Source organism: Orcinus orca, chromosome 20, assembly GCF_937001465.1.
Source record: "Orcinus orca chromosome 20, mOrcOrc1.1, whole genome shotgun sequence".
Taxonomy (NCBI): Eukaryota; Metazoa; Chordata; class Mammalia; order Artiodactyla; family Delphinidae; genus Orcinus; species Orcinus orca.
This window is the reverse complement of record NC_064578.1, coordinates 54,300,559-54,328,539: the sequence shown is the minus strand read 5'-3', so window position 1 is coordinate 54,328,539 and position 27,981 is coordinate 54,300,559. Positions and strand designations below refer to the sequence as shown.

General features: G+C 42.0%; 2 protein-coding genes across 3 annotated transcripts in view; one reads left to right on the top strand and one right to left on the bottom strand.

The window, feature by feature from the left end:
• Nucleotides 1–27,981, top strand: part of LOC101281293 (zinc finger protein 665) — a 369,078-nt gene that overhangs the window by 226,697 nt on the left and 114,400 nt on the right. The window lies entirely within an intron of this gene.
• On the bottom strand, nucleotides 57–27,803 carry LOC101280108 (zinc finger protein 665-like). Of its 2 annotated transcripts, none has more exons than XR_007474311.1 (6): nucleotides 27,741–27,772; nucleotides 25,189–25,247; nucleotides 25,003–25,053; nucleotides 18,374–18,500; nucleotides 2,727–2,817; nucleotides 57–1,495 (listed from the first exon to the last, which is right to left on the bottom strand). XR_007474311.1 is itself a non-coding variant. In XM_033411791.2 (6 exons), the coding sequence occupies exons 4-6, from the start codon at nucleotides 25,015–25,017 to the stop codon at nucleotides 10,739–10,741; spliced, it is 1,641 nt and encodes a 546-aa protein (XP_033267682.1). In that variant the 5' UTR covers nucleotides 25,018–25,053; nucleotides 25,189–25,247; nucleotides 26,141–26,258; nucleotides 27,741–27,803; the 3' UTR covers nucleotides 9,361–10,738. The 2 variants fall into 2 exon arrangements, 1 of the variants encoding a protein (XP_033267682.1); XM_033411791.2 differs by lacking the exons at nucleotides 57–1,495; nucleotides 2,727–2,817 and adding exons at nucleotides 9,361–12,237; nucleotides 26,141–26,258 and having other exon boundaries at nucleotides 27,741–27,803.

Here is a 27,981-nt window from a genome sequence, read left to right as displayed (position 1 = left end):
GTGGGCTCTAGAGCGCAGGCTCAGTAGTTGTGGCACACGGGCTCTAGAGAGCAGGCTCAGTAGTTGTGGCGTACGGACTTAGTTGCTCCGCAGCATGTGGGATCTTCCCAGACCAGGGCTCGAACCTGTGTCCCCTGCATTGGGAGGCAGATTCTTAACCACTGCGCCACCAGGGAAGTCCAATTTTAATATTCTTAAAATGACCAAATTACCCAAAGTGTCCTACAGATTCAATGGAATCCCTATGAAAATTTCAAGGGCAATTTTTGTAGGAATAGGAAAAATCACACTATAATTAACAGGGAGTGGACCTCAATGAAGAGTAGCCCCCATTCACTGCAACTAGAGAAAGCCCGTGCGCAGCAGCGAAGACCCAATGCAGCCATAAATAAATAAATAAATAAAATTTATTTAAAAATTTAAAAATTATAGAATTAACAGAATCTCAAGGGACCCCCAAATATCCAAAATACTCTTGAAAAAGAAGATAGAGTCAGTCATTTTTCTTTTCTTTTTTTTTTGCAGTTACAACAAATGAGTTCTTGAAATTAAACATCCAGTTTTACAAACATAGTCTGATACAAATCAGAAAATGACACTTGGTTAGAAAGATACCTGGTGCTCGGGCATCACCAGAAAAAAAGCAAGAAGTCAGATATCTCAAAAGCCAGACCATTTCCCACTTCTGAACTTGTCCTCTATTTTTGTTAAAAAAAAAAAAGAAAAGATAAAAAAAGAAATAAAGGTCAGAGACCTTCCTGGCAGTCCAGTGGTTAAGACTCCATGCTTCCACCACAGGGGGCACAGGTTTGATCTCTGGTCAAGGAACTAAGATTCCGCATGCTGTGCAGCGCAGCATCCACCCCCCCACCCTCCGCTAAAAAAGAAATAAAGGGCATATATATTTATGAGTATGAAGAGGAAACCATTTGCTACAAAAAGTTTTCCTGACAATCTCTGTCTACATAACAGACCGCTAATCGTGAACATTTAGCACACGAGCACTGAAAAGACACAGAGCCTGTGATGTGAATCCAGCACCACACAGGAGCCCAAAGTTCCATTCACTACGCAGACATCACCTGGCACCTCACCTCCCTGGGGGCCCTGTCACACTCTAGGACTTAATGAGAAAACCTAACACACCTGGGGGAAAATGGGAATCTAAAAGGGACAATGGTTTTCCAAAATCCTTTGGGGATTCCTAGAAGATGAGCCAGGGTGGGGTGTCTATCTTGATTTCAACGGCATCTCTCAAGCATCCGCAAAGCCCCTTCCTGCGCCACAGTACCTACAAGCACGCCCTTGGAGTGGCAAGGTCATCAGCGCGGCGACGTCGTCCAGATGACCCCACACTGTCCTGCAGTCTTCTTCCCATCAAGGTTCAGTTTTTCTCTCTGATTTTCCATCTAGCAAATCTCCAAACCCCAGGACCTCCTGGTGGTCCAGTGGTTAAGACTCAGTGCTTCCACTGCAGGGGATGAAGGTTCGTTGCCTAGTCAGGGAACAAAGATCCCGCATGCCACGTTGCATGGCCAAAAAGAAAAGAAAACAAAACAAACAAATCTCCAAATTCCAGTTTTTCCAGGGGTTTTTGTAACATCAGTTGCCTCTCCATCCTACATTCTAAATACATTGTTTTGATTCATTTCTGCAAAGTATTGTCAAAACTATTGCCCTGGAGACACTTCATGAAATTCTCTTTAAAGCTTTTACATTCACCGAAGTGATCCAGCAGGCAGCCACCCTTGTCCGGGGCGGGGCCAGGGCTGGAAGCACTTGGACCTGAAGATCATGGCCATCGACCAAGCCCATCAGTTTTAGATTTCAAAACATATTACAAAGTAATCAAGATGATGTGGTACTGGCATAAACGCAGATACATAAGCCAATGGAACAGATTAGAAAACTCAAACAATCCCTGGAATATATGGAAAAATGTATAGAAAAGGGTGCCAACACTAAACAAATGGGAAAGGACAGTCTCAATAACAAATGGTGCTGAGAAACTAGATATCTACAAGAAAAAAAATAAAGCTGGTCCTTAACCTGCATCAAAGGTAAATACTATGTGTCAAAAGATACAATCCACAGAGTAAAAAGACCACCTCTCAGGAATGGAGGTGATGAAAGTGATATAAAGAATTTCCAACGGTCAGAGGTTTAGGTTGACTTCATGGTTCAAATTCCAGGATGGAATAAAACATCCTCTATCACTGATGTCTAGTTCTGAACTTTCCATTCCATTCCCAGTCATTAAGATTCAGGCAGTGACTTGCCCACTTAGCTTCAATTGCCTTTGAATAAGTCAGAACAAATTACCCTTAGTTGGCCTGACTTCGAGATCTTACCAGGTGTTGTGCACATTAATGCCCGACTTTCACGTGCACCATCTAGATCCTGGTTTACAGAGAGCAGACAGTGCATCCAGATGGGGCCCCTAAGCAACTGCTGCTGGCCAATAGCACTGACACCCCGACTAAATCCATGGGGGTGAAGCCCCGACCAGGACTACACCCAGTGGAGCCTCTTCACAAGTTCCAGGTCACTGGGTCACGGGGAGACAGGATCTAAGTGGAGATGACAGGCCCTGAGGGAAGGACCTGGGGGACGGTGCGTGTACAGGTATCAGGCAGGATACTTCAGAGTCAGACAAGTTTACCGAGTCCAAAGAAGGGCATTTGAGGAAGGACAGACAGAAAAACCAACCAAGAATATGACATTACCTGAGTAAGAGCCATTGCAGACTCCAGTTCTTTCCTCTTTCGCCTCTTAACGGCTTCTTCCTTAGACAAAATGAATGTTTAGAGGTCTATCCTGAAAGTGGAAAAGATACTGTTTAATGCTCAGAATCAACACACCCCCTTCCTGAGTCACCACCACACACACAGGGAAGCCCTCAGCATGTGGAACAGACGGTCCTCTGCTGCCCACTGTCCCAGGAGGGGCTCAGGACAGTAACTCCCACACAGAGACCAACAGGTGAGTTTCCCACCCTTTCCTTCAGATCAGGCTCCCCTCCTGGTGAGGCCCTCACGTACCCAGCAGCAGCGGGCACCTCAGCGGGACCCGACGATCCCCCGCAGGTCACAGACCAGCCCTGATCCATCCCCACGCAGAGCAGAGCCCTCACCCTCAGCCCAGATCTCAGCCCTCAGGAATGGGGGGACTCAGAGTCACGATGCTCAGTGATGGATCCAGATTGGAACATCCTGGGGCACCTCAAATATGATTGAGGGCTTCCCTGGTGGTGCAGTGGTTGAGAGTCCGCCTGCCGATGCAGGGGACACGGGTTCGAACCCTGGTCTGGGAAGATCCCACATGCAGCGGAGCAACTGGGCCCGTTTGCCACGGCTGCTGAGCCTGCGCATCTGGAGCCTGTGCTCCTCAACAGGAGAGGCCGCGATAGTGAGAGGCCCGTGCCCCGCGATGACGAGTGGCCCCTGCTTGCCACAACTAGAGAAAGCCCTCGCACAGAAACGAAGACCCAACACAGCAAAAACGAATAAATAAATTAATAAACTCCTACCCCCAACATCTTCTAAAAAATATATATATATGATTGAGGTTGGGTCCTACACTGACTACATGAAGGGGAATCCCCGGTCAGAGGGTACAAAACATGTCTATGCAAAATGCCTCATCCATCTAATGTGAAGACTGGGTTGAGCACCATGGAAGGACGAATGAATAGTGAAAACGTGGTGTATATATATAGAATGGAACATTACTCAGCCAGAAAATAAATCTTGCCATTTGCAACCACATGGATGGATGAAGAAGGTACTATGCTAAGAGAAAAAAACTCAAAGACAAATACCACATGGTTTCACTTATATATGGAATCTAAAAAATTAAAAAACAAAAAACGCAAAATACAGTGAAAGGAGACTCAATAGAACTAACATGTGATTCCCAGAAGGGGGTAGGGGGTGGTGAGAGAATTGAAAAAGATCAATGTTCATGACTTTTCTCTAAGAATGAACGTACACAATGGGAGTTTTTGATAGATACACTAGAAATTTCACCTATTAACTCTCCCAACACATTTTTGTTAGTTTGTACTTAGGCTTTCTCCATTGGAAAAGGATGGATCCCCATTCAAAGTTTAGATTCGATGGCAGGACTGATGACTCCATACATTAAAGTGTTAGGAGTGAATTCCCTGATGGTCCAGTGGTTAGGACTCCGAGCTCAGCTTCAACTGCAGGGAGCCTGGGTTCAATCCCTTGTTGGGGAACTAAGATCCTGAAGGCCACATGGCGTGGCAAAAAAATAAATAAATAACGTGTTAGAAAATGTTTGTTACGTAATGAGGCGTTCTGGGGAGAGCAGGGTAGACGTCCCAAGTTTTTAAAAATGGCTAGAGAGGGCAGAGAACGCTGATGGGCTTGTGTTACTCTGGATACAGGACCGGGCTGAGGTGATGGTACTTGCTCGTTGCGTGAACCTACAACTACTGCCAAGGGAAGGCGTACTCAGCTTTATCATCAGCCTGCCCTGCTCAGGTGAGCAGAAGAGGAACAGTTTGTAGTGAGACTTAAGGGTGTCTATAGTCAGACCTCAAATATGGAATCAGACTCTTTCACACAAAACAGAATGTTTATTCAAGAGTAAACTCCTGATGTCTTGCTTAGGAAAGACCACAATTTTCCACCTGCTAATAATATACATACTACATTCCTCTTCCTGATTCACAGAGATCTCATTGCACGTTTGTTGGAATCCTAACCACTAGGCCAACAGGGAACTCCCCCATATCCATTCATCTGTTGATGGACATTTAGGTTGCATCCATATCTTGGCTACTGTAAATTGTGATACTATGAACGTTCAGGTGCCTGTATCTTTTCAAATTAGCGTTTCTTTTTTCCTAGTAATGTACCCAGGAGTGGAGTGGCTGAGTCATATGGTAGTTCGACTTTCAGGTTTTGAGGAATCTCATCTTGTCAATCACATATATTTTTCAGATACTGTTTTGTCCAATTTATATATTTAATTTGTATTTCTCCCTTTACGTCAGTGAAATGCTTGGAGATTGCATAAATCAAGGGGTTGTTTTCAAATTTGCGTCACATGAAAATGTACAGAGGAAGGACACATGCAATTACACATATACATATTCCTTTTCACATTCTTTTCCATTATGGATTATTACAGGATATTGAATATAGTTTTCTGTGCTATATATAGGAGGACCTTGTTGTTTATCCATTTTATATATTACTTTGCATCTGCTAATCCCAAACTCCTAATCCAACCCTCCGCTACCTGCCCCCCTCCACCTGGGCAAACCACAAGTCTGTTCTCTATACCTGTGACTCTGTTTTTTAGGTATGTTCATTTCTGTTGTATTTTAGATTCCGCACATCATCAATGCTATACAAGATGTTTTCATGAAAAAAATCTTTTCAAATCTCTTGGGTATATTTTAAAAAGTAGAATTGCTGGGTGTGATATCCTGATGTTTAAGAAATAATGATTTCCTCATTCAAATGAGAAACACACAACTTCCATGAACAAACAACTGGGCAAAATTGGTCTTAAGACTTGGCCTTGATGCAAGAGGGCTGAGAAATTAGGGGAACACATGGCTATGTGTAAAAAGGTATTAAAAGAGTGCAGAAAGTCATTATACTGAAACGATCTCTATTATACATAAAAAACAAAGTGTAAAATCTTATATATAGCATCTATTGATATTTTGTTGTAAAAAAAAATACACCTGAAAATTAGAGGAAAGTTACCTTACTGAATAAATATACTTCAGAATGAAGATTGTAATGGGTATACTTGCAGTGTATATATTTGTAATATATATATTTCATGTGATTTTATGAATTAAAACAGGAGACCTATGATACATTTAGAACAGCAAAATGTAATGGCAGCAGTTAAACGGCGAATCACATACACACACATACTATTTTGATTAAATTTCCTCTCAACATAACTGTTCTCTCAATTTCAAAGAATAAAACTAATTTCCTTTCAACATAGATGTACACGACTGCTATCACCATCCAATGCAGAAAGTGACCAACTTTTCCTGTGCATTATAGCTACCTGATAATCAGTCCCTAGTAACCTGTCACTCTCCTGCCATGAAAAGCCCAGTCCCTTAATGTCCTGCCTGCTTTACTCATGGTCAATTGGTAGAGGATTCTGTCCTATAACCCACACTGGCCTATCCACAGAAGGGCTCCCTGAACGTAATAAGCACGATGAGTCATGTCATAATTGTACATTATTCCCTGCCCCTCCGTGCCACTAATTCACACACTACTGAATTTGATCATTCAGGGTCTTCGTTTTTCCAGGGAACATGGATGTGAAGGAACCATGCCTAACGAAGTTGGCCCCTTTATGTTACTGCTTCCTTCCCAGAAACAATCATCGAAAGCCTGTAATGAAGGCATAAGATCAACAGACTTTAACCTTCAGACTGAAAGACATAAATAGTAATTAAGCCTTTTCAAGAAAACTCAAATAATTATTCATACACTGAAGATAATGGGCCATTTCCACATATCTCCTTCCTCTTCTCATACACAAGTTTTAACATGCTGTGATTTGTAATTATTCTGAAGTATGTCATAACTCAGGTTAATCTCAGACAACTAAAGGATTATTTAGTCCTAGTATTCTAGTATTCCTAGCATTCTCTGAGGTGTGGTCTATTGAAGAATTGCTCAAAATATTCACCAAATTCATTATATTTGTGAGGATTCTCACAAATATAAGTTCTTTGGTGACCCCTGAGGACGGACTGTTTCTTAAAAGGGGTTTCATGTTTAGTATACCTGTATACTTTGACCTGTAAGAATTCTCTTATTATACCAAACATGTGGATGTCTGATGAAACACTTTACAATATTCATTACACTTGAATGCTTCTTCTCCAACGTTAACGCTACGTTCCAGTTTTTTTTGTTTTAATAAATTTATTTATTTATTTTTGGCTGCGTTGGGTTTTCGTTGCTGTGCGTGGGCTCTCTAGTTGTGGCGAGCAGGGGCTACTCTTTGTTGCGGTGCGCAGGCTTCTCATTGCGGTGGCTTCCCTCGTTGTGGAGCACGTGGCTCTAGGCGTGCAGGCTTCAGTAGTTGTGGCACGTGGGCTCTAGAGCACAGGTTCAGTAGTTGTGGCGCACGGGCTTAGTTGCTCCACAGCATGTGGGATCTCCCCGGACCAGGGCTCGAACCCGTATCTCCTGCATTGGCAGGCAGATTCTTAACCACTGCGCCCCCAGGGAAGACCTGTTCCACAGTTTTGATCTTCAGGTTCAAGCATTACCAAACATATTGCTCTGTGTGGATTCTCACAAAGATGTATATTCTGAAGTCTACTGCACGTTGAGTCTTGGATAAGATGCTTATGTGGATACGTGGTTTCAAACATCTTGGGTGCCTTTCTAAAAGCGGCATCTCTGGGTCTGATATTGTGATTTATAAGAAATGTGGGGCTTCCGTGATGGCGCAGTGGTTAAGAATCCACCTGCCAATGCAGGGGACACGGGTTCGAGCCCTGGTCCGGGAAGATCCCACATGCTGTGGAGCAACTAAGCCCGTGCGCCACAACTACTGAGCCTGTGCTCTAGAGCCCGTGAACCACAACTATTGAGTCTGCGAAAGACAACTACTGGGCCAGCATACCACAACTACTGAAGCCTGCGCACCCAGAGCCCGTGCTCTGCAACGAGAAGCCACAAGAAGCCGCGCACCGCAACAGAGAGTAGCCCCCAGTCACCGAAACTAGAGATAGCCCACACGCAGCAACAAAGACCCAACTCAGCCAAAAAATAATATTTCTGAACTACAAGCCTTTGGTATATCTCTCACTTTCAGGTAGCATGACATGAATTGAAAACATCTCAAAATGGATTCTTCTGGGGTAATTCCCTGTTGCTCCAGTGGTTAAGACTCGGCGCTTTCACTGCCATGGGCCCAGGGTTCGATCCCTGGTCTGGGAACTAAAATCCCGCAAGCCACGCAGCATGGCCAGAAAAAATAAAGGATTCTTTTATTTCTTATCATGATACCAGAATCAGAATTATATTAAAACTGAAGGATTATTTCACTGTGTTTAGAATCAGAGCAGCAAGGAAATATATCTGTGAGCTAGAAAACACTACGGGCCTAATAATTTTTGCCCAACACTTGGAACACTGGGCAGACTGGCCAGGTGTTACGCGGAATATTACGCTATCAGGAAAATGAACAAAGTCCATAGATACAATCTGGCCCTAACACCTTTTCCCTTTACCTATCTCTGTTCTTGAGATAGAAATATGAAATTTGAAAATTCACATTTCATATTAAAATCATGGTGGATATTGAACACAAATTAATATATTGGGAAAAGATGCCTCAAATTAATATTTCTATGAAAAGGAGACAAAATCTAAAATTGAAAAGGATTTTACGTCATAATGATCATTCTCCTTAGTCATCCAGCAGCCAGGTTGCTAGAAAAACACTGAAGACTAAGTGGTCGTGGAGGAAGAAGGGAGAGGACCCATCACATCCAACACAGCACCCTCTGGACTTCCTGTTAGGTGAGAATGATAAACCTATTTCTTTCAGTTACTGTTTTCCAGGCAATCTATCACAAATAGAAACTGTCCGACCTGAGAAATAGGACTGTTATTTAGTGATGGGGACAGAATGGAGCATTTGAGAAAGAATCTTGAATTTAAAATGTTGTGGCTTAAGAAAACTTCATGAAGACATCCCTTCACTCATGAGCTAGAACTGTTTAGCATGTGTTGCGGAAAATTCATGTGTGAACAAATTATGGTGTAAGAATTTATGACAAATATTCAGAACATTAGGCTGTAAAGTACAGGACAATTAAATTTCAGTCCACAAATATGATCACATGTTTATTTGACCATCTGACCTACTGATCTATGATCCTATCTATCACACTAACCGTCTTTGCACTCATAAAGTACATTCACTCATTCTGTCAATGGGGAATGAGTCCAATCACTGAATATGTAGGAAGAAATACAATAACCTGCCTTCAGGAGCTTATGCTGTATAAGGGAATGTCAGCAATTATTAAATAAGATATGACTGTGTTAGGTACGATGAAGAGGTATATATATTAATACAATGATAGACTGAGATGGTGGCCTAATTTAAACAATGTGTTCAGGAAATGCTCAAATGAAAAGAAGATGACTAAACAAAAGCATTGATTAATTAAGAGTGTGTCATGCAAAGCCACATGAAGACCATGAGGATAAGGATGAAAGTGATATTTGGAATTCAGGAAAGGAAAGAAAACGAATTGTGACCTGAAGCACCCAAAAGAGCCCAGTGCTCTGGGTCCATTTACAACTCTGGACAGAAAAAGAAGAGAATAAATCTGTTTACTTAAGGCACTCTGTGGTAATTTCGTACAGCATAAATAGGAAATTTAATTACATGGTGTATGTAGAAAAACAAAAGAACCTACAAACATTTCTGGAAAAAGAATAATTTACAAGGTATCAGGACACAAGTAGAACATGCAAAAATCGATCACAATTCTATATACTAGAAACTTACAAATGAAACTGAAATTTAAAATGTAATATCATATTGGTGAAAGCTCAAGAAAGTAAAAGAAAAATGTGTAAACTAAGAAAATAAGGGGTCAAGGAAAAGGAAGAGTCTCTGCTACACTGCAGTGATGTTCATTAGCAACTTGTAGTTGTTTGAGGGAATTGGCAACTGGAAACAAAGTTTTGCAGAAACATTCTCACCACACAAAGTGTGCACTATCCTTGCAGTTCCGCTGAAGTTATGTTGCAGTTCTAGAAAATGGTTACGTCCGAATCACAAACACATCACAGAGACTGGCTGTCACCTTCTCCCCCAAACACTGTTACAAAATGCTAAGCAGGTAGTCCTGGCACCAGGAAGCAATCAGAGGAGTGTTTTGCTGTTTGAGACTAAGAGGCAGAGTCTATGAGAAGTGTGGAAAGTGCTCCCACCTCAAACAGGGATTTCTCTGGGACAGACAATAGTACAGTGGCAAAGATGCAAACGTAGGAGGAATAATTTCATAACAATCCAGCACAAATTATCTGATGCCTGGTGAGCTGTTAGCCCCAAGGAAAGGTTTTCCCATTCATAACATCTGTGAGGTAATCTCCAGAATGAATTACTTGGTGAATAAATTCCTTTTCTAAAGACCTGGCCACAATAATTACATTTATCTGGTTTCTTTCCAGAGTAAGTATTCTAATAAAGCCGAAAACGTGGACACCTACTAAATGCCTTGACACTTCACTACACTCTTAAACTCTCTCAAGATCATGGATTACCTGATGTTCAGTTAGGCTTAAAAGCACACTGAAGAATTTGCCACACTCATTACATTTGCAAGGTTTCTCACCAGCATGAATTCTTGGGCAGGTTATAAGGTATGAATTTTGACTAAACACATGTAGACAGTCATTATACTTGCAAGGTTTCTTTCCATTATAGATTATCTGGCGGTAAGAGAGGCTGCACACACAAAAACTTTACAACACTCATGATACTTGTACAGTTTCTCCCCACTGTGATTTTGCCAAAGAATTGTAAGGTGTGAATTTTCACATTTTCATTTTTTTTTCAAGTTTGAATTTTGAAGACCTTTCCACATACATTTATATGGTTTTTCTTAAGTATGGATTTTCTGATGTGTAGCAAAGGTTGAGACCTGAGCAAAGGCTTTTCCACACTCAATACATTTGCAAGGTTTCTATCCATTATGTAGTCTGTGATGAATTCGAAGACGTTGTTTGTAACGAAAGACTTTGCCACACTCATTACATTTGTAAGGTTTCTCCCCAGTATGAATTCTCTGATGACACACAAGGTTTGAATTTTTACTAAACACTTTGCCACACTCACTACATTTGTAAGGTTTCTCTCCAGTATGAATTCTCTGATGAACTGCAAGGTTTCCTTTTCGATTAAAGAGCTTGCCACACTGATTACATCTGTAAGGTTTCTCACCATTATGAATTCCCTGATGACGTGCAAGGTTTGAATTTTGACTAAAGACTCTGCCACACTCATTACATTTGTAAGGTTTTTCTCCAGTGTGAACTTGCTGATGCCTGGTAAGGGTTGGCTTCTCACGAAAGAACTTCCCACACTCATTACATCTGTAAGGTTTCACTGCAGTATGAATTTGTTGATGCCTTGTAAAGGTTCTCTTATCCCGAAAAAACTTGCCACACTCATTACATTTGTGAGGTTTCTCTCCAGTATGAGTTACCAGATGACTTGTAAGGTGTGTTTTTTGACTAAAGACACTGCCACATTCACCACATTTGTAAGGTTTCTCTCCAGTATGAATTCTCTGATGAACTGCAAGGACTGCATTCTGATTAAAGACTTTGCCACATACATCACATTTATATTGTTTAGCTTCTCTGTGGATTATCATATGTCTCCTGAGGCCTGAGGCAGAATAAATGGTCTTCCCACACACATGACATTTATAAGGCATCTCTCCAGTATGAATTCTCTGATGACTTGTAAGATGTGAATTTTGACTAAACCTCTTGCCACACTCCTTACATTTATAAGGTTTCTCTCCAGTATGAACCCTCTTATGACTTACAAGGTGTGAATTTCGACTAAAGACCTTGTCACACACATCACATTTACGCAATTTCTCTCCTGTGTGGATTCTCTGATATCTACTGAGGTTTGAGCCTTTAGGAGAGGTTTTGCCATACTTATTACATTTGTAAGCACTTGCCCTGTGTGTTTTCTGGTCTTCTGTCAGTATTGAAAGATGCATAAAATCACTCCCATGTATATTAGAAATTGTTGATTGGCCAGTAGGAGAAATTTCTTGAGATGGTGAAAATGAGGTACTATTGTTGATGCTCTTAACAGCTTGATGAAATTCACAGATTTTCTGTTTACTTTTAAACATACGCAGTTCATCCGAAAAGCTTAATGCCAGCCTATTTGCAATCGGCTTCTTTCCTGAATCCCTTCTACCATGTCGAACTCTTCTATAAGTGACATCTTCATTAGGGGATGTAGGAATATTTTTGTAATTTCTTTCATCATCTCTCCACTGACAACCAAGGTCATGCATATTCTCCTGTATTTCCTGTAGGTAAAAATGCTTGATTTCACAGCTTCCACGGCTTCCCAACATCACTGTTGGGAATATTTCTCCTATATCAGTGTTTGATTTTAGTTGTGATTTCTTGATCACGTGTATATGAGAGAGATCTACAAGATAAAAAGGACCATAGGTATACTATTCATTACACTGCATGAACAAATGTTTCATGGTGAATATATGATGTTACACCAAAAGTAATACTTTTACCAAACACAGTTATGAAACTTCTCAACCATGATGTTAAAGATTTTTAGGAACACTAAAGAATAGGATTCTTTACTAAAGAAACAGTGATCACACGTAATTCAACTTAAGTTTAGGGCAGCCTACCTGCAAACACACTGTGACAAAATATTCAGTTGGAAAAACTTGTATTAGCTCTCAAAAAAAAGTTTTTCCACCAAAACCACAAAGCATATACAAATTAAGACTCAACATACAAATACCAGTAGTTTTGAAAGGAAAACTCAAAGGAGATGCAACAAGAAGTGAGCTGTGTAACTAATACTGTTATTCAGCAATCCCCCCTTCAAATGGTTTCTGAGTCATCACGGTTGCACATATTAATTTAAGTCGTATCCTGAGAAAGCTGTTCAGTGGATGAAAGGGGATCATTTTTACAGTGTGAGTAATGAGAAAGGTGGAGTGATGGCTAAAGAAATGCTGTGGAAACTGGGGAGATCAGGAGAACAACTTAAATATGGGAGCAAATGACAGTGCTTCTGTCAGCATCAAGGGACCATGTAAAGGAAGACCAGGACTGATAAGGGCCTCAGTGAAGCACAGGGAATAATAAACATGGGGTATCACTCCTTGTGACTGCATATATGTGTGAATAAAACCGTACGAGACAACTAAAAATAAGGAGGTTAAAAGAAAAGAAAAATTGGCTTAGCAAGTAACACAATACTGTTCAATTTTTAACTGTGGAAGTTATCCTATGGGTATGTGGCCAAAATGAAAGAGATTTAAAAAGAGATGCAAATAGAATATTTTAGATATAAAGCAGCTGTACATCTATTACATTATTTGCTATGTAGGATATCAAATTCAATATTCCCTGAGTCCCATTTCCATGCATATTTTCACAAAAAACAGATATAATATTCCATGAGATGTGCAAGACTGTTCTTAGCTGAAACCTGAAGGATAAACTAGAATAAGGCCATCAAAAGGAAATGGGGGACTTCTCAGCTAGGGCACTGGTTAAGAATCCGCCTGCCAATGCAGAGGACATGGGTTCAATCCCTGGTCTGGGAAGATCCCACACGCCGCGGAGCAACTAAGCCCATGCACCACAACTATTGAGCCTGTGCTCTAGAGCCTGTGAGCCACAACTACTGAGCCCACGTGCCACAACTACTGAAGTCCACTCACCTAGAGCCTGTGCTCCACAACAAGAGAAGCCACCGCGATGAGAAGCCCGCACACCACAACAAAGAGTAGCCCCTGTTCACTACAACTAGAGAAAGCCCACGCGCAACAACGAAGACCCAACAGAGTCATAAATCAATTGATTAATTACTTAATTTTTAAAAAGTAAACTAAAACTAACACCACACTAAAAGGATTATATAAAATAACATAAGGTGATATATTCTTGAAATGTAAGGTGGTTCAAGATATGTAAACTTTTGGTGTAAAACAGTACATTAACAGAATGAAACAAAAAATAAAATGACCATCTCAACTGATGCAGTAAAAACCATATAACACAAGTCTACGGGCTTTCATGATAAAACACTCAATAAACAAGGAACTTAAAAAGCTACCACAGCACAGTGAAGGACATATATTAACTGCCGACAGCTAACATCAGGCTCACTGGTCAAAGACTGAAAGCATTCTTTCTAAATCAGAAACTGGAAGAGGATACCTGCTCTATTTCTAAAAGCTTATTCCTGGAAATCCTAGCAGGAACAAATAGGCATAAAAAGACACAGAAGTATTAAAATAGAAAAACGAAACAAAGTCATGTGTTTAAAAGCAACATGATGTAATATGTAGAAAACCATGAAGATCCTGCTAAAAATCTGCTAGAAATAATGAATGAACTCAGAAAAACTACAAGATATTAAATGAACACACAAAAATCAATTGTGTTTCTATATATTAACAATGAAAAATCAAGAAGGAAATTGAGAAAACAACTCAATTTACAATAACATCAGAAAATAAAACAAGGGGCCTTCCCTGGTGGCGCAGTGGTTAAGACTCCACGCTCCCAATGCAGGGGGCCCAGGTTCGATTCCTCGTCAGGGAACTAGATCCCACATGCATGCCGCAACTAAGGAGCCTGCCTGCCACAACTAAGGAGCCGGCGACCAGCAACTAAGACCTGGTGCAACCAAACAAACAAAAAAAAATTTTAAATAAATAAATAAATAAAATAAAACTAAACACTTAGGCATAACCTTATAAAAGGACAGAAGTATGTGTACACTGTAAACTAAAAACATGACTAAGAATATTAGAAAAGACACAAATTGATGCAAGGATATCCTAAATTCATGTATTTGAAGTCAATATTGTCAAGATGTCAATATTACCCACAGTGATCAACAGATTCAACCCACTCCCTAGTAAAATCCCAATAGCATTTCTTGAAGAAATAGATAAATACACCCTACAGATTCATTTGGAATCTCAAAAGATGCTGAACAGCAAAATAAGCTTGAAAAGAACAAAGTCATAGGTCTCACATGTCTTTACTTCAAAACTTACTCCAAACCTACACTAATCACAACACTGTGGTACAGAGATAAAGACAGAGAGACTGGTGGAATAGTACAGAGACGTCAAAAAAAAATCTCTTGTACATGGTTAAATGATGTTGTACAAGGCCGTCAAGACAACTCAACGGGGGAAGGGCAGTCTATTAAAAAAAAGATGTGGAGAAAACCAGTTATCCAAATACAGAACAGTTAAGTTGGACCATTAACTTATATGATATACAAAACTAATGAAAGACCTAAACCAAAGACCAAAATGTATAAAACTGCTAGAAGTAAACATACAGGAAATGCTTTCTGACATTGCATTCACCAATGATTTATCAGACATAACACAAAAATCACAGGTGACAAAGTAAAAGCAGCAATTTGAACTACCTCAAAGTTATAAACTACTGTGCATTAGAGCACACTCAGTAGAGTCAAAAGTAATCTACTGTATGGGAGGAAATATTTACAAATGATCTACGCCATAGCAGAATATCAAGACTATATAAAGAATTCTATAAAGAACTAATCACCAATTCTACCATAAGGGGGCTGGCTCTTCCCCAATCAACCAACCACACATGGAAAATAGGAAACAAAACCACTAAGAGCAACACCAAATACACAGACCTGATGATTAAAGAAATAAAATCAAGACCATTTATTATGCATACAAAAGTACCAAATGAAAGTAGCAGTGCCGTAAACAAAACAAATGATGGTTCATCATTGAAGGTATCACTCCACTTCATAAGCTGTCTCAATTTTTTTTTTTTTTTTGACCACGGCGTGGCTTGTGGGATCTTAGTTCCCTGACCAGGGATTGAACCCGCGCCTTCGGCAGTGAAAGTCCTAACCACTGGACCGCCAGGGAATTCCCAAGCTCTCTCATTAAGACGCTGCAAAATTAAGGGTGGATGTAGAACGAACAGTGGGCACGCAGGTGACAAAAAATATGGCATCAACAACAGTTTAGTCAATAGCCTAACTTGAGGATGTGAACTTGGACAATGTTATCTCTAGGAGAAATTCCTATACCATTTCTTGAGGATCAAAGGGGATGATCAGTAGTATACGTAAACAACATTGTCACAGTGCTATTGAGACATGCTTTGATAACATTCCTCAAAACCAGAAAAAGAACTGGAAAGACTTATCAATCAGGGTCTTTATTTTGCATCCTAGAACATGCTCACCCCGCTACTAACTAGCTTACAGTGGTGATTTTCTACATAGCAGGAAATATTGCAACAATGAGGGAAAGTATTTGCCATCAAGAATTTAATGCTGGGACTTCCCTGGTGGCACAGTGGTTAAGAATCCGCCTGCCAGTGCAGGGGACACAGGTTCGAGCCCTGGTCCGGGAAGATCCCACATGCTGCAGAGCAACAAAGCCCGTGTGCCACAACTACTGAGGCTGCGCTCTAGAGCCTGTGAGCCACAGCTGCTGAAGCCTGCACACCTAGAGCCCGTGCTCCACAACAAGAGAAGCCACCGCAATGAGAAGCCCGTGCACTGCAACAAAGAGTAGCCCCCGCTCGCCGCAACTAGAGAAAGCCCGCGCACAGCAACGAAGACCCAACGCAGCCAAAAATAAACAAATAAAATAAATAAATTTAGTTTTAAAAAAGAATTTAATGTTACACAGTAAACCCATTCCACAGTGTCCAGCAGAAGTTGTCCATTAACTGCAGGTACATTATCACAGCAAAGAAATGGGATAAAATTTCAGACCCTGGGAGTATGTATTTCAAAATAAGTTTCACAGGCAAAATCATGCAAATGTGGGAGAATATGAAATCAGAAAGAATATATATTTCCCTACAAGGTAGAGCACTAACAGAGGAAAAAAACACGAGATGTGGGGTTCAGATATTATGAGTCCTTGACATGGAATCATAAGCTTGACCCACAGATTCCAAGCTAGTCAGAAAGATTCATATGTTCTCCCCAGGAGGGACTAGGGATTAAAAAGAGGATCTCTCTGTCCACCGTCTTTACAGTTTTCCTAAGTAACAGTTACAGAAGACCCAATGCACCTCTCTATTACACACATCCGTGATATGTGTGGCCAAGTCAGAACAGAAGAGATGGCTGAGGAATCTAAACAAGCAGACAGGGCTTGAGACAGCTCGATGCAGGTTCTGAGGTGCCAGAACTGAGAACTGAGCATTGAAGGGAATCAAGTCCAAAAGGAGAGCTGAGGGAGCAATAGACCCTTCTTTAAAACAACCCTCTTTGTGACTCTCAAAATCAAAGAATAACAAGTCCACAGAAGCCAAAAGGCCAAGTGATGTAGACCATGATAAAGACTTTGCCTTTGTTGCTGATGGAGCTCCTGCACCACTGGAGGATGACCTGATACATTTTACATGTTGAGAGACAGTGATAACTCAGGGAGAAGAAAAATTTCCTCTCAGACTTGACAACAAATAAACTTGTTTTCCCAAAGTACTCTCCATCTGGGTAGACTTTCCCAAACACTACTAATGCTGTGGCTTCCTCTCTGCCCTTCTGAGATCTGATCTGTGCTCAAATTTTGATTCATTCCCACCCATTTGGTTTTTTGCTATTTTCATGTCACTCTTCACAGTCCAGAGTGCTTCCTCTTGCTCAAATATGCAAATAACACTCACATCAAAAATAGAAATTCCTGCCTATTGAAAGAAATGTCAACTGCTGTGGCTTTTCCAGAATTCCAGCTCTCTGTTCACATGAGAGTGAGGACATTACAGATGGGTCTGGAAAAATGTTTCACAAATTCAGCCACTGCCTGCCTCCTTCTCAATGCAGAGGGAACAATGTAACATACAGATATCCAGCTCTCTACCAAGAAGCACTGAATCAAAAGCACAGGGGTAGAGCACAGGGAATGAAATATTTTAAAAGTTTCCGGTTGGGCATTAGACGTACTCAAGCACTGGAAAAACTCCTGGCATATCATGAAGTGGCCAGATCATCTGAAGAAAGGGCATGTTTAAACTCCCGATGCTAGGATTTCCCTGGGACTTCCCTGGTGGCGCAGTGGTTAAAAATCCGCTTGTCAATGCAGGGGACACGGGTTCGAGCCCTGGTCTTGGAAGATCCCACATGCCGCGGAGCAACTAAGCCCATGCGCCCCAACTACTGAGCCTGCACTCTAGAGCCCGTGAGCCACAACTACTGAGCCCGTGTGCCACAACTACTGAAGCCCACGCACCTAGAGCCCAAGCTCTGCAACAAGAGAAGCCACCACAACAAGAAGCCCGCGCACCACAACGAAGAGAAGCCCCTGCTCACTGCAACTAGAGAAAGCCCGCGGGCAGCAACCAAGACCCAACGAAACCATAAATAAATAAATAAATAAAATTGAAAAAATAAAATAAAAAAAACAACCCCAAAACTCCTGATGCTACATCACAAAACTTTTCTTGCCCGGTCAACATGACTTTGAGTTCAGTTAAGGAAGGCAGGCGATCCCCAAAGGCAAACAATGGTAAATGCAAAACTACCTTCCCAACTTTTGGAGTGAAGTTATCCTCACCTACAGAGATCAGGTTCCTGTAGGTCTCCACCATCACGTCCCTGTACAAGGCCCTCTGAGCAGGATCCAGGCATTCCCACTCTTCTGGAGAGAATTCGATGACCACATCCTTGAAGGTCAACCGTGCCTTAAATAAAAAAAAACATTTCGCCAAGGGCCATGAGCAGAGTTCTTATTTGCATATAAAATGAGTAGAGGTGAAAAGATCAATTAGGTTGAAGTATGTATTCTTTTTTTAAAAACATCTTTATTGGAGTATAATTGCTTTACAATGGTGTGTTAGTTTCTGCTTTATAACAAAGTGAACCAGCTATACATACACATATATCCCCATATCTCTTCCCTCTTGCATCTCCCACCCTCCCTATCCCACCCCTCTAGGTGGTCACAAAGCACCAAGCTGATCTCCCTGTGCTATGCAAAAGTATGTATTCTGAAAGTCATTTAAAGGTATTTGGAGCTACTCGTGTGTCTAATTTTAATTTCTTATGCTTTGTCATAGAGAGTACGATATCCTTCAAATAGATATAGATTTATCATTTTTGTAGGAAATACATGAAATAGATACAAATAAAAATTCAATGCCGGGTTGTCTATATGGAAGTGTTAGATATTATGTTCTACACACTGAGGGATAATTAAACCTGGAGGAGCTTGAGTGGTGTCTTCAGAGATGACAGAGTCCACAGTGGGTTTAAGGAAAGCTCAAAACCTCCTATCATGATGATAACAGCAGCAAAGACGAACACTGTTTGAACACTTGCTACGTGGTATGCATTACTCTAAATGTTTTACTTGTATTAACTTGTTATCAACCACACAGCTCATTAAAGACCTGTTCTGATACTGCAGAGGAGAAAACTGTGTCAGACACTGAGAAACTCGACTCAGGTCAAGAATCTAAGGAATCACACAGCAAGCAGCTGAACTCCGAAGGCTGGACTTTGGAAATGAAGTTTAAAATCAAAGAGTTAAGTAACACATACAGCATTAAAAGTACATTGCCAGAATCTCAGGGCTTTCCCAACACCCCTCAAATGCCACCCCACCCTCTTCTGCCCTTGGGATCCTTTAGAAGGAAAAGGAAAAAGAGGAGATGGAAGGAGAGCCCGTTTTCCTGGAGGGAGCCTTGCCCTAAGCCTCCTCATCTGACTGTAGCTTACCACAGGTCACTGCCCTTCCACGGAAGGGATGAGCACCCAGGGTGTGTGAACGGGATGGAAAATGCCAGTCTGTCTGGCAAAGGGAGGGAGAAACGGGCAGGCAGACAGGAGCTGCCTAAGAAACACGCAGTGGCTCACGTGGGACCACAGCGTCCCCTGGTGGAGCTGCTGGTGGCCAACGGTCTGGAGGGGCCTATGTCGGACCAAAGGGGCTTGGGGGCCCCGTCAGTGAGGCAGGGGCATGCTGGGAAAGGCAGTGCCAGCCCCACCAGGCTGTGTGAGGGGCAGTGAGGATGACTCCACACCAAGCACCAGGGTCCACTGCTGCCCAGCGCTCACATCAGCATGAATCAGGGTGGTGTGTTCAAGATTCTGGGCTAGGCTGCCTGGGATCGAGTCTCAGCCGCACCACATCCCAGCTGTGTGGCCCTGGGCAAGTCTCTTAACCTCTCTCTGAACCTCAGGCTCCTCCACTGTAAAATGAGGGTAATAACTAGGATCCACTTCGTGCATAGGAATTAAACACATTAGTATTCTTAAAGCCCTCAGAACAATGCTGTGTTCATACTAAGTGCTACTGAGAGGAGAAGGAGGAAGTTAAATAAACAAAATGCTCTTGGAAGCTTAAAAAAAAAAAAAAGTACATTGCCAGACAGTTCCCTGAGAAAACGTGAATGAAGTTCAAGGTGAACAACATGGAACGGCCTAAAAGGCCATTACACATGTGTGCACGCACATATGCACACAAAATATTAGTAATTGTATTATTATTTAAACCATTAACATAATAGTATAGAAAATATTCAAGGCCATGGAATATATTAAAAATATAATTTCTACTGCAAACAGGTAAAATACATAGTTTCAGAATCATGATGACTTTTATCTAAAGCATGGAATTGTACATCCATGAATGTATGCACACACGTGTCAACACTATATCAAGTGAAATGAAAGGAGTATTATCTGGACTAATTTTCAGACAATTTTTTCATCATCATTTTTATTCATGTGCATTTCAGGATCTTCCAGACAATGAAAATGTTATCGATCGTACTCAACTGCATTTGTTCACATAATTCCATAATGGGCTACTAAAAAATAACAGTAGAGACATGAAAAAATAGAAGAATACTTTAATTCCAACCTCAATATAATAACTATATTAAAAACTATGATTTTGTCCATTTAGCCTTAGATAGGTATTAACAAAAGCAAAAGTGTTTCTTTTTTTCCACTAATAACTTTGACTCAAAATTGGAAAAGTTATTACTATTATACATTATTTGCACAGATTAATAATAAAATTATCATGATAGTAAAATTTAAAACTTATTGGACAACTAAAAATGACAGGGCTTCCCTGGTGGCACAGTGGTTGAGAGTCCGTCTGCTGATGCAGGGGACACGGGTTCGTGTCCCAGTCTGAGAAGATCCCACATACCGCGGAGCGGCTGGGCCTGTGAGCCATTGCCACTGAGCCTGCGTGTCCGGAGCCTGTGCTCCGCAATGGGAGAGGCCACAACAGTGAGAGGCCCGCATATCGCAAAAAAAAAAGGAAAAACATATTGTTATTAAGCAAGAATATTCCACCAAACATCACGATCAGAAGGAAACACTTGATTAATTCCTGCTGAAGTTACAGTGGAGTGAAGCGGGCTGGCCAGGGCTCCTGCCTTTCACCACTGTACAGTGTGCCTGAGCAGGGACCACTAGCAGAAGTAACAGGAGGAAAACAGAGAGCAAGAGACACACAGAGAGTGTGTCAGAGCTGCAACTGTGAACATTCACAAATCTAAGGACATGGAAAGGCGAAAAGTGAAAGGATGGAAAAAGATATTCAATCCTAAAGGGAGCCGGGGTGACTGCACATTATCAGACAAAATAAACTAAGGAAAAAACTAACGCAAGAGACAAAATACATTATGAAATGAGAAAAGGGTAAATCTACCAAGAAGCTATAACGATTACAAGTATGTATACACCTAACATCAGAGCTCCCCCCAAAATGAAGAAGCTCTTAACAGAAATAAAATTGGAAATAAAAAAAAAAAAATTGGAAATAGATAACAGCACAATATTAGTATCAGATTTCAATACCTGAGTTTTACCAATGCATGGAAACCAAAAGATCAATGAGGAAAAAGAGCACTTGAACAACACTGTAGAACAACTGTACCTAACAAACATGTTCAGAACACTCCACCCAACAGCAGCAAACACATCCTTCTCAAGCACATGTGAAACGTTCTCCATGACAGACCACATGCTAGATAATAAAACAAATCTTAACAAATTTATGAAGATTCAGATCATAAAAAGTATCTTCTTTAACCACAGTGAAATGATACCAGAAATAAAGATCAGAATGAAAACAGGAAAATGCTCCAAAAGTGGAAATTAAACAGCTCATTCTTAAAGAAGCAATGGGTCAAAGAAGAAATGACAAGGAAATTTTTTAAATATCTGAATGAAAATAAAAACAACATGCCAAAATCTATAACAGGTAGTCAAAGATGTATTAAACGGGAAGTCCACACTGCTAAATCAAACAACAACAAATGAGAAAGAGGCATACTCTGCACTACTGTTCAAGAAACTACTGAACACGTTAGCTAGAGTTATTGAAAAACGAAAAAAAATTCAAAGTTATCCAAACTGAAAAAGAAGTAAAATTATCTTTTTTTTGTAGGTGACAAGGTTTTCTATATCGAAAGCAAAAAGATTCCAAGAGAAAACTACTACCTCAAAAAACAACTTTAAAAAAGTTGCAGCATAAAAAGTCAGCACATGAAAATCAGCTGCATATACAATGAACAATGTCAACAGAAAATCAGAGAACAATCCTATAGAATCCTTAGGAAAAGATCAGCCAACTAGGTGCAAGACTTGTACACTGAAAAGTACTAAACGTTCTAAAAAAAAGTGCATAGAGATACATGGAAACACCCTGTACTCATGGATTGGGAACTTCATATATATATACATATATTTTTTTTGTGGTACGCAGGCCTCCCACCGCTGCGGCCTCTCCCGCCACGGAGCACAGGCTCCAGACGCGCAGGCCCAGCGGCCATGGCCCACGGGCGCAGCCGCTCCGCGGCACGCAGGACCCTCCCGGACCGGGGCACGAACCCACGCCCCCTGCACCAGCAGGTGGACCCTCAATCACTGCGCCACCAGGGAAGCCCTGGGAACTTCATATTTTTAAAATGACCAAATTAGGGAATTCCCTGGCAGTCCAGTGGTTAGGACTCCGAGCTTCCACTGCAGGGGTCACAGGTTTAATCACTGGTTGGGGAACTAAGATCCTGCAAGCCCTGTGAAGCAGCCAAAAAAAAAAAAAAAGAAAAAGAAAAAAAAAGAACAAAATGACCAAATTACCCAAAGTGTTCTACAGATTCAACGGAATTCCTATATAAAATTTCAAAGGCAATTTTTACAGTAATAGAAAAAAACATGCTAAAATTCATAGGGAATGTCAAGAGGCAGCGAACAGCCAAAATACTCTTGAAAAAGAAGAGGAAGGCAGTCATTTTTAGATTTTAAAACCTATTACAAAGTAATCAACATGATGTGGTACTGGCATAAACACAGATACATAAACCAATGGAACAGATTAGAAAACTCAAATAATCCTTGGAATGTATGTAAAATGCATAGACAAGGGTGCCAAGACTACACAAAAGGTAGGATAGTCTCAAGAAATGGTGCTGAGAAAATACATACCTACTAGCAAAAGAATGAAGCTGGAACCTTACCTACATTAAAGGTAAAAACTTCTGTCTCAAAGGATACAATCCACAGGTAAAGTCAGCCTCTGAGGAATGGAGGTGATGAAGGTGATTTAAAGAATGTCCCACTGTCAGAGATTTAGGTTGATTTCATGGTTTAAATTCAAGGATGGAAGAAAACACCCTCTGTCACTGATGTAAGGTTCTGAACTTTCCATGCCATTCCCAGTCATTAAGATTAAGTCAGTGACTTGCTCCTTTAGCTTCAACTGAGTCTCTGAGTAAGTCAGAACAAATTTCCCCTTAATGCGTCTTCGCTAGAATCCACCTTGGCTGAGAGACTCGTGCACACACAGGAGAGGACCCTGGGATAAACCAAATACAGACTCGGAGCCAGGCAAAGCAAGATGACTGTCCAGAGGAAACCCAGAAGAAATGCCCTATATAAGTGATTCAAACTACCACAAAGGTATGACTCTTTCTCTGAGCCTGCCCGTGTGTGTCTATTCAGACGTACTCTTTTGCCTCCTAATAAACACTTTACTTGCTTCACTACTTTCCGTCTGTCGCAATTCGTTTCTATGAACGAATTCGGGCCAGGGGCCTTGTCAATGGCCACTGGCCCTCGTGGTCTAGGGGCTAGGATTCAGCACTCTCACTGCCACGACCTGACTTCAACCTCCACCTGGGAGCTGAGATTCTGCTTCAAGCCTCTGTAGGCCGAGGCCACCACAGATCAGCTTTTCAACATATCCCTATCTAAATGATGTCTATTGTCTCTTTCAGGCAATTAGATAAGTGAAATCAGGTAACTCTGCTGCCAATATAATGTCCTAAAACGCAAATCTGATCAGACCACTGTTTTTTTTTTTTGGAGCAACAGGGTTTATTTCGTGCTCAGGTTAAATTTTGGCTGCAATATTCACATTTTCTTCATTCTGGAACCCAAAAGGGTAGAGCAGTCCTTATCTAGGACACCCTACTCATATCACAGAAGGATCCATGGTAGAACCACACGATGGTTCCTAAAGCTTCGGCTTGAAAAGGGCGTGGGTCACTTTTGCTCACATTTTATTGGCTTAAGCAAGTCCTCTGACCGTGCCTGATGCCCATAGAGAATTAGAAGTATAATTCTCCCATAGGATGGGGAGACAAATCATTGAGACCCATGACATAGTGTGCTAATGCTATGTTTGAGATTTTTGCATTTATGTTTAGAGGTGAGATCGGCCAGCCCATAATCCTCCTTCCTCAAAGTGTCCTTGTTGTGCTCGCTTCGGCAGCACATATACGAAAACTGGAAAGTGTCCTTGTGATCAGACCACTCTTGACTTTGATCCCTTTATTGGCTTTTCATTGTTTGGTTAAATAAATTTCTTAGCCATGAAAAAAAAAATTCCCCCTTATCGTTCTGCTTTCCAGATTTTACCAGGTATTGTGCATATTAATACCTGACTTGCATGTGCAGCTTCTCTATCCTGGTTGACAGAAAGCAGACAGTGCATCCAGATGGGGCCTCTCAACAATCCCTGCTGCCCAGGAGCACTGACACCCCATCTCCAATCCATGGGTGTGAAATCTGAGTGGAGACGACAGGGACTGAGGGAAGGACCCAGGTGACTGTGATGTACAACTGTCAGGCAGGATACTTCAGAGTCAGGGAAGATTAATGAGTCCAAAGAAGGGCATTTCACAAGGACAGACTGTGAATCAATTGAAAATACGATTTTACCTGAGAAAGAGTCATTCCTGACTCCTCTGCTTTCCCCTTCCTCCTCTTCCTCTTAGCAGAACACAGGAAAAGGAGAAAACAAAATATTAGACTAACTGGTAAAACTAGGATTTGACTGTTAATATAAAAGATCATTGACAACTTTACCAAGTATCCACCAAAAGTCTAAAATTATTTGTTACGTACCAAAGAGCTTTTCCAGTACAAAAGATAAAGAGGAGAAAGCAGGCAGGCCTCCAAGAAATCTGAAACACATTTTAAAAAGAAACAATTTGTGAGTATTTTCATCTAATAATTGTGGTGTCAAAGTTTTAAAAATTTGACAATATATCATGTTTAGAAAAGAATGACTTTACATGATTATAGAAGACCACCAAAGCTTGTTACAGAAATTAATGATTATTTATAGGGAAGTAGAAACTGAATGAAAATTTATTCCACGCTACAAAAAGAATTATATGTAAAGAGATGAAAAAGAAAAGAAAACTCATCACAAAAAATAAACACTTTTAATGTTCCTTTTAAAAGGTACCATGGGGCTTCCCTGGTGGCACAGTGGTTGAGAGTCCGTCTGCCGATGCAGGGGACGCGGGTTCATGCCCTGGTCTGGGAAGATCCCGCGCGGTGAGAGGCCCGCGTACCACAAAAAAAAAAAAAAAAAAAAAAAAAGGTACCATGTAGGGGCTTCCCCGGTGGTGCAGTGCTTAAGAATCCGCCTGCCAATGCAGGGGACACAGGTTCAAGCCCTGGTCCAGGAAGATGCCACATGCTCTGGAGCAACTAAGCTCGTGCGCCACAACTACTGAGCCTGTGCTCTAGAACCCGCGAGCCACAACTACTGAAGCCCACACGCCTAGAGCCTGTGCTCCACAACAAGAGAAGCCACCACAATGAGAAGCCCGCGCACCGCAACGAAGAGTAGCCCCCGCTCCCTGCAACTAGAGAAAGCCTGCGCACAGCAATGAAGACCCAACACGGCCAAAAATAAATTAGATACAACATTAAAGAAATAAAAAATGTTTTAAAAATATACAAAAAATAAAAGGTAGCATGTAGTGACAGATTCAATCATTTCTTCCCACGTGTCCTCTCCCTACTCCTCTGCCCCATGTCAGGAAAAGGGAAGGGGGTAACTCCCAACTTAGTGAAGCAAATCACTGCCCCCTGGCTAAACAGGGTTTGCAAATGGAAGTTATCTTCTGATACAAATAATTACAAAATGCACATGACAGGAGTTCTGCAATTCTCATCCTCATCTGTATAATTAAAGAAAAAATAATTACATTTTAAAATAACAAATCATGTATCACGACTTAATCATCCATATCCAAACAACTCACCATCCATCTGCAGCCAGCTCCCACCACCTACCTGCACTACAATGTGTTTCCATTTCATGAGGTTTATGTCTCCTTATTTTTTTATTTGTCTCTGTCTCTCTTCTTGTTCCCCTCTGCTCTGCTGCTGTTCCTGCCCTCCTATTTCCTCCCTCACACCTGTCCTGCCCAACTCTGCAACCTGTTCCCCCTCCTGATGCTCTTTCTCCCCAACCCTTCTGATTACCCTAAATCTCTATGTATTTCTGCCTCTTTCTTCCCCGACCTGCTCCCTCTCTGCCCTTCGGGTGACACCCTTTCTGTCCCTGTTACACGCCCTTCCTCCTCCCTATCTGGCATCTCAGATGGTTGCGCTTCCTTCCTGCTCTCTCTCTCTCTCTTCCTCTTCTCTTCTAGTCACACTTTGTCCTCTTTCTCTCCCAGCACCACGTTGCTCTGTAGCCCAAGTTTCCAACTCTTTCATCCTCTCGCCCACTCTGTGTGAAGTGCCTCTCCTTTGTTACCCCCGTCCCGCCGCTGACCCAGGGCCCTGTGTTGCTCTCCCATCCCTGGAGATCCGACTTTTTAAAAATTTACTTCTTTATTTTATTCACCTATTTCAGTGCTTTATCGCTTTCATTTCCCTGTCTTTTTACAAGTCCTCAGCCACCCCCTGTATTCCCATCGATTCTCCCTCATTCTTTTCTCGTTCTCAGTTTTTTATTCCTGTTCGTCTCTGTCTCTGCTTCTCCTGATCCCCCTCGTCCACGTATTTACAGAGATGGTGACTGAATAAGACGCCCGCGTATCAAAAGAGGAAATTTTCCAGCGAGATGGACTTGGGACGGAAGAACACTGGGTATCACACGCCTGTCCCAGGTCACTCCCCGCCCCCCACGCCGGGGGAGAGGAAGGGCTGACTACGATGGGGAAGCCGGGAGAGCAAAAGGACCGGCCTGAGGAGACGCGAGGACAGAGGGGCGGGGAAGAAGGGGGTTCCGGAGAGGGGCCGGTTCTGAAGAATCCCAGGACCGGGGAGAGGACGCGGCCTGTCCGGGAGCGGGGCGGCAGGCGCTGCCCTCCAGGGGCCGAGAGGGCGAGGCTGCGGGGCGCGAGTCCACCTCGCGGAAGGGGACGTTACATGGGTGTGTGGGGGGAGCTACTAAAGCGTTTTAAGCAGGAAAATGTAGTGAAAGGCGGTGTGTACGTGGACCGAAGGCAGAAAAGCCAAGGGCAGGGACCAGCCGCGTAGCGAATTCAAACCCAAATGAAAGATACCCGACCCGTAACGGCGACGTCTGGATTTACAGGGGTAGGAGGGCCGGGCGCTGGGATTTTAGGTCCACAGTCACTCGCAACACCCTGAGGTTTGAGTAAAGGGAGCCGGGCAGCACAAATTTACACTTCAAAGGAGACACTTACCCCCGACAGCTCGACCTTCACTCCGAGCTCCCCACTTCCGGTTCCGTAAGAAACTGAGCGGAGTTAGAGGCAGGGCTTCCGGGGGCGGGGCCTGAGCGGAGCGCTAGCGGCGAGGGGCGGGGCGAGGAGAGACCCAGTTCTGTGAACGGAGTACGGGGTGTCGGGGAAGAGTTGGTGCTTCTCCGTAACTTGGAGTAAAAGCTTACAGTTCTGTGGGCTACTTAGGTGGGAAGCTAATGTT

Excerpts from the sequence above, each read along its gene's own strand:
- LOC101280108 (XM_033411791.2), bottom strand. Across the intron at positions 12,238-18,373 it reads CAGGAACCTGATCTCTGTAG|ATCTCTCTCATATACACGTG; the intron begins GTGAGGATAACT and ends TTTATCTTGTAG.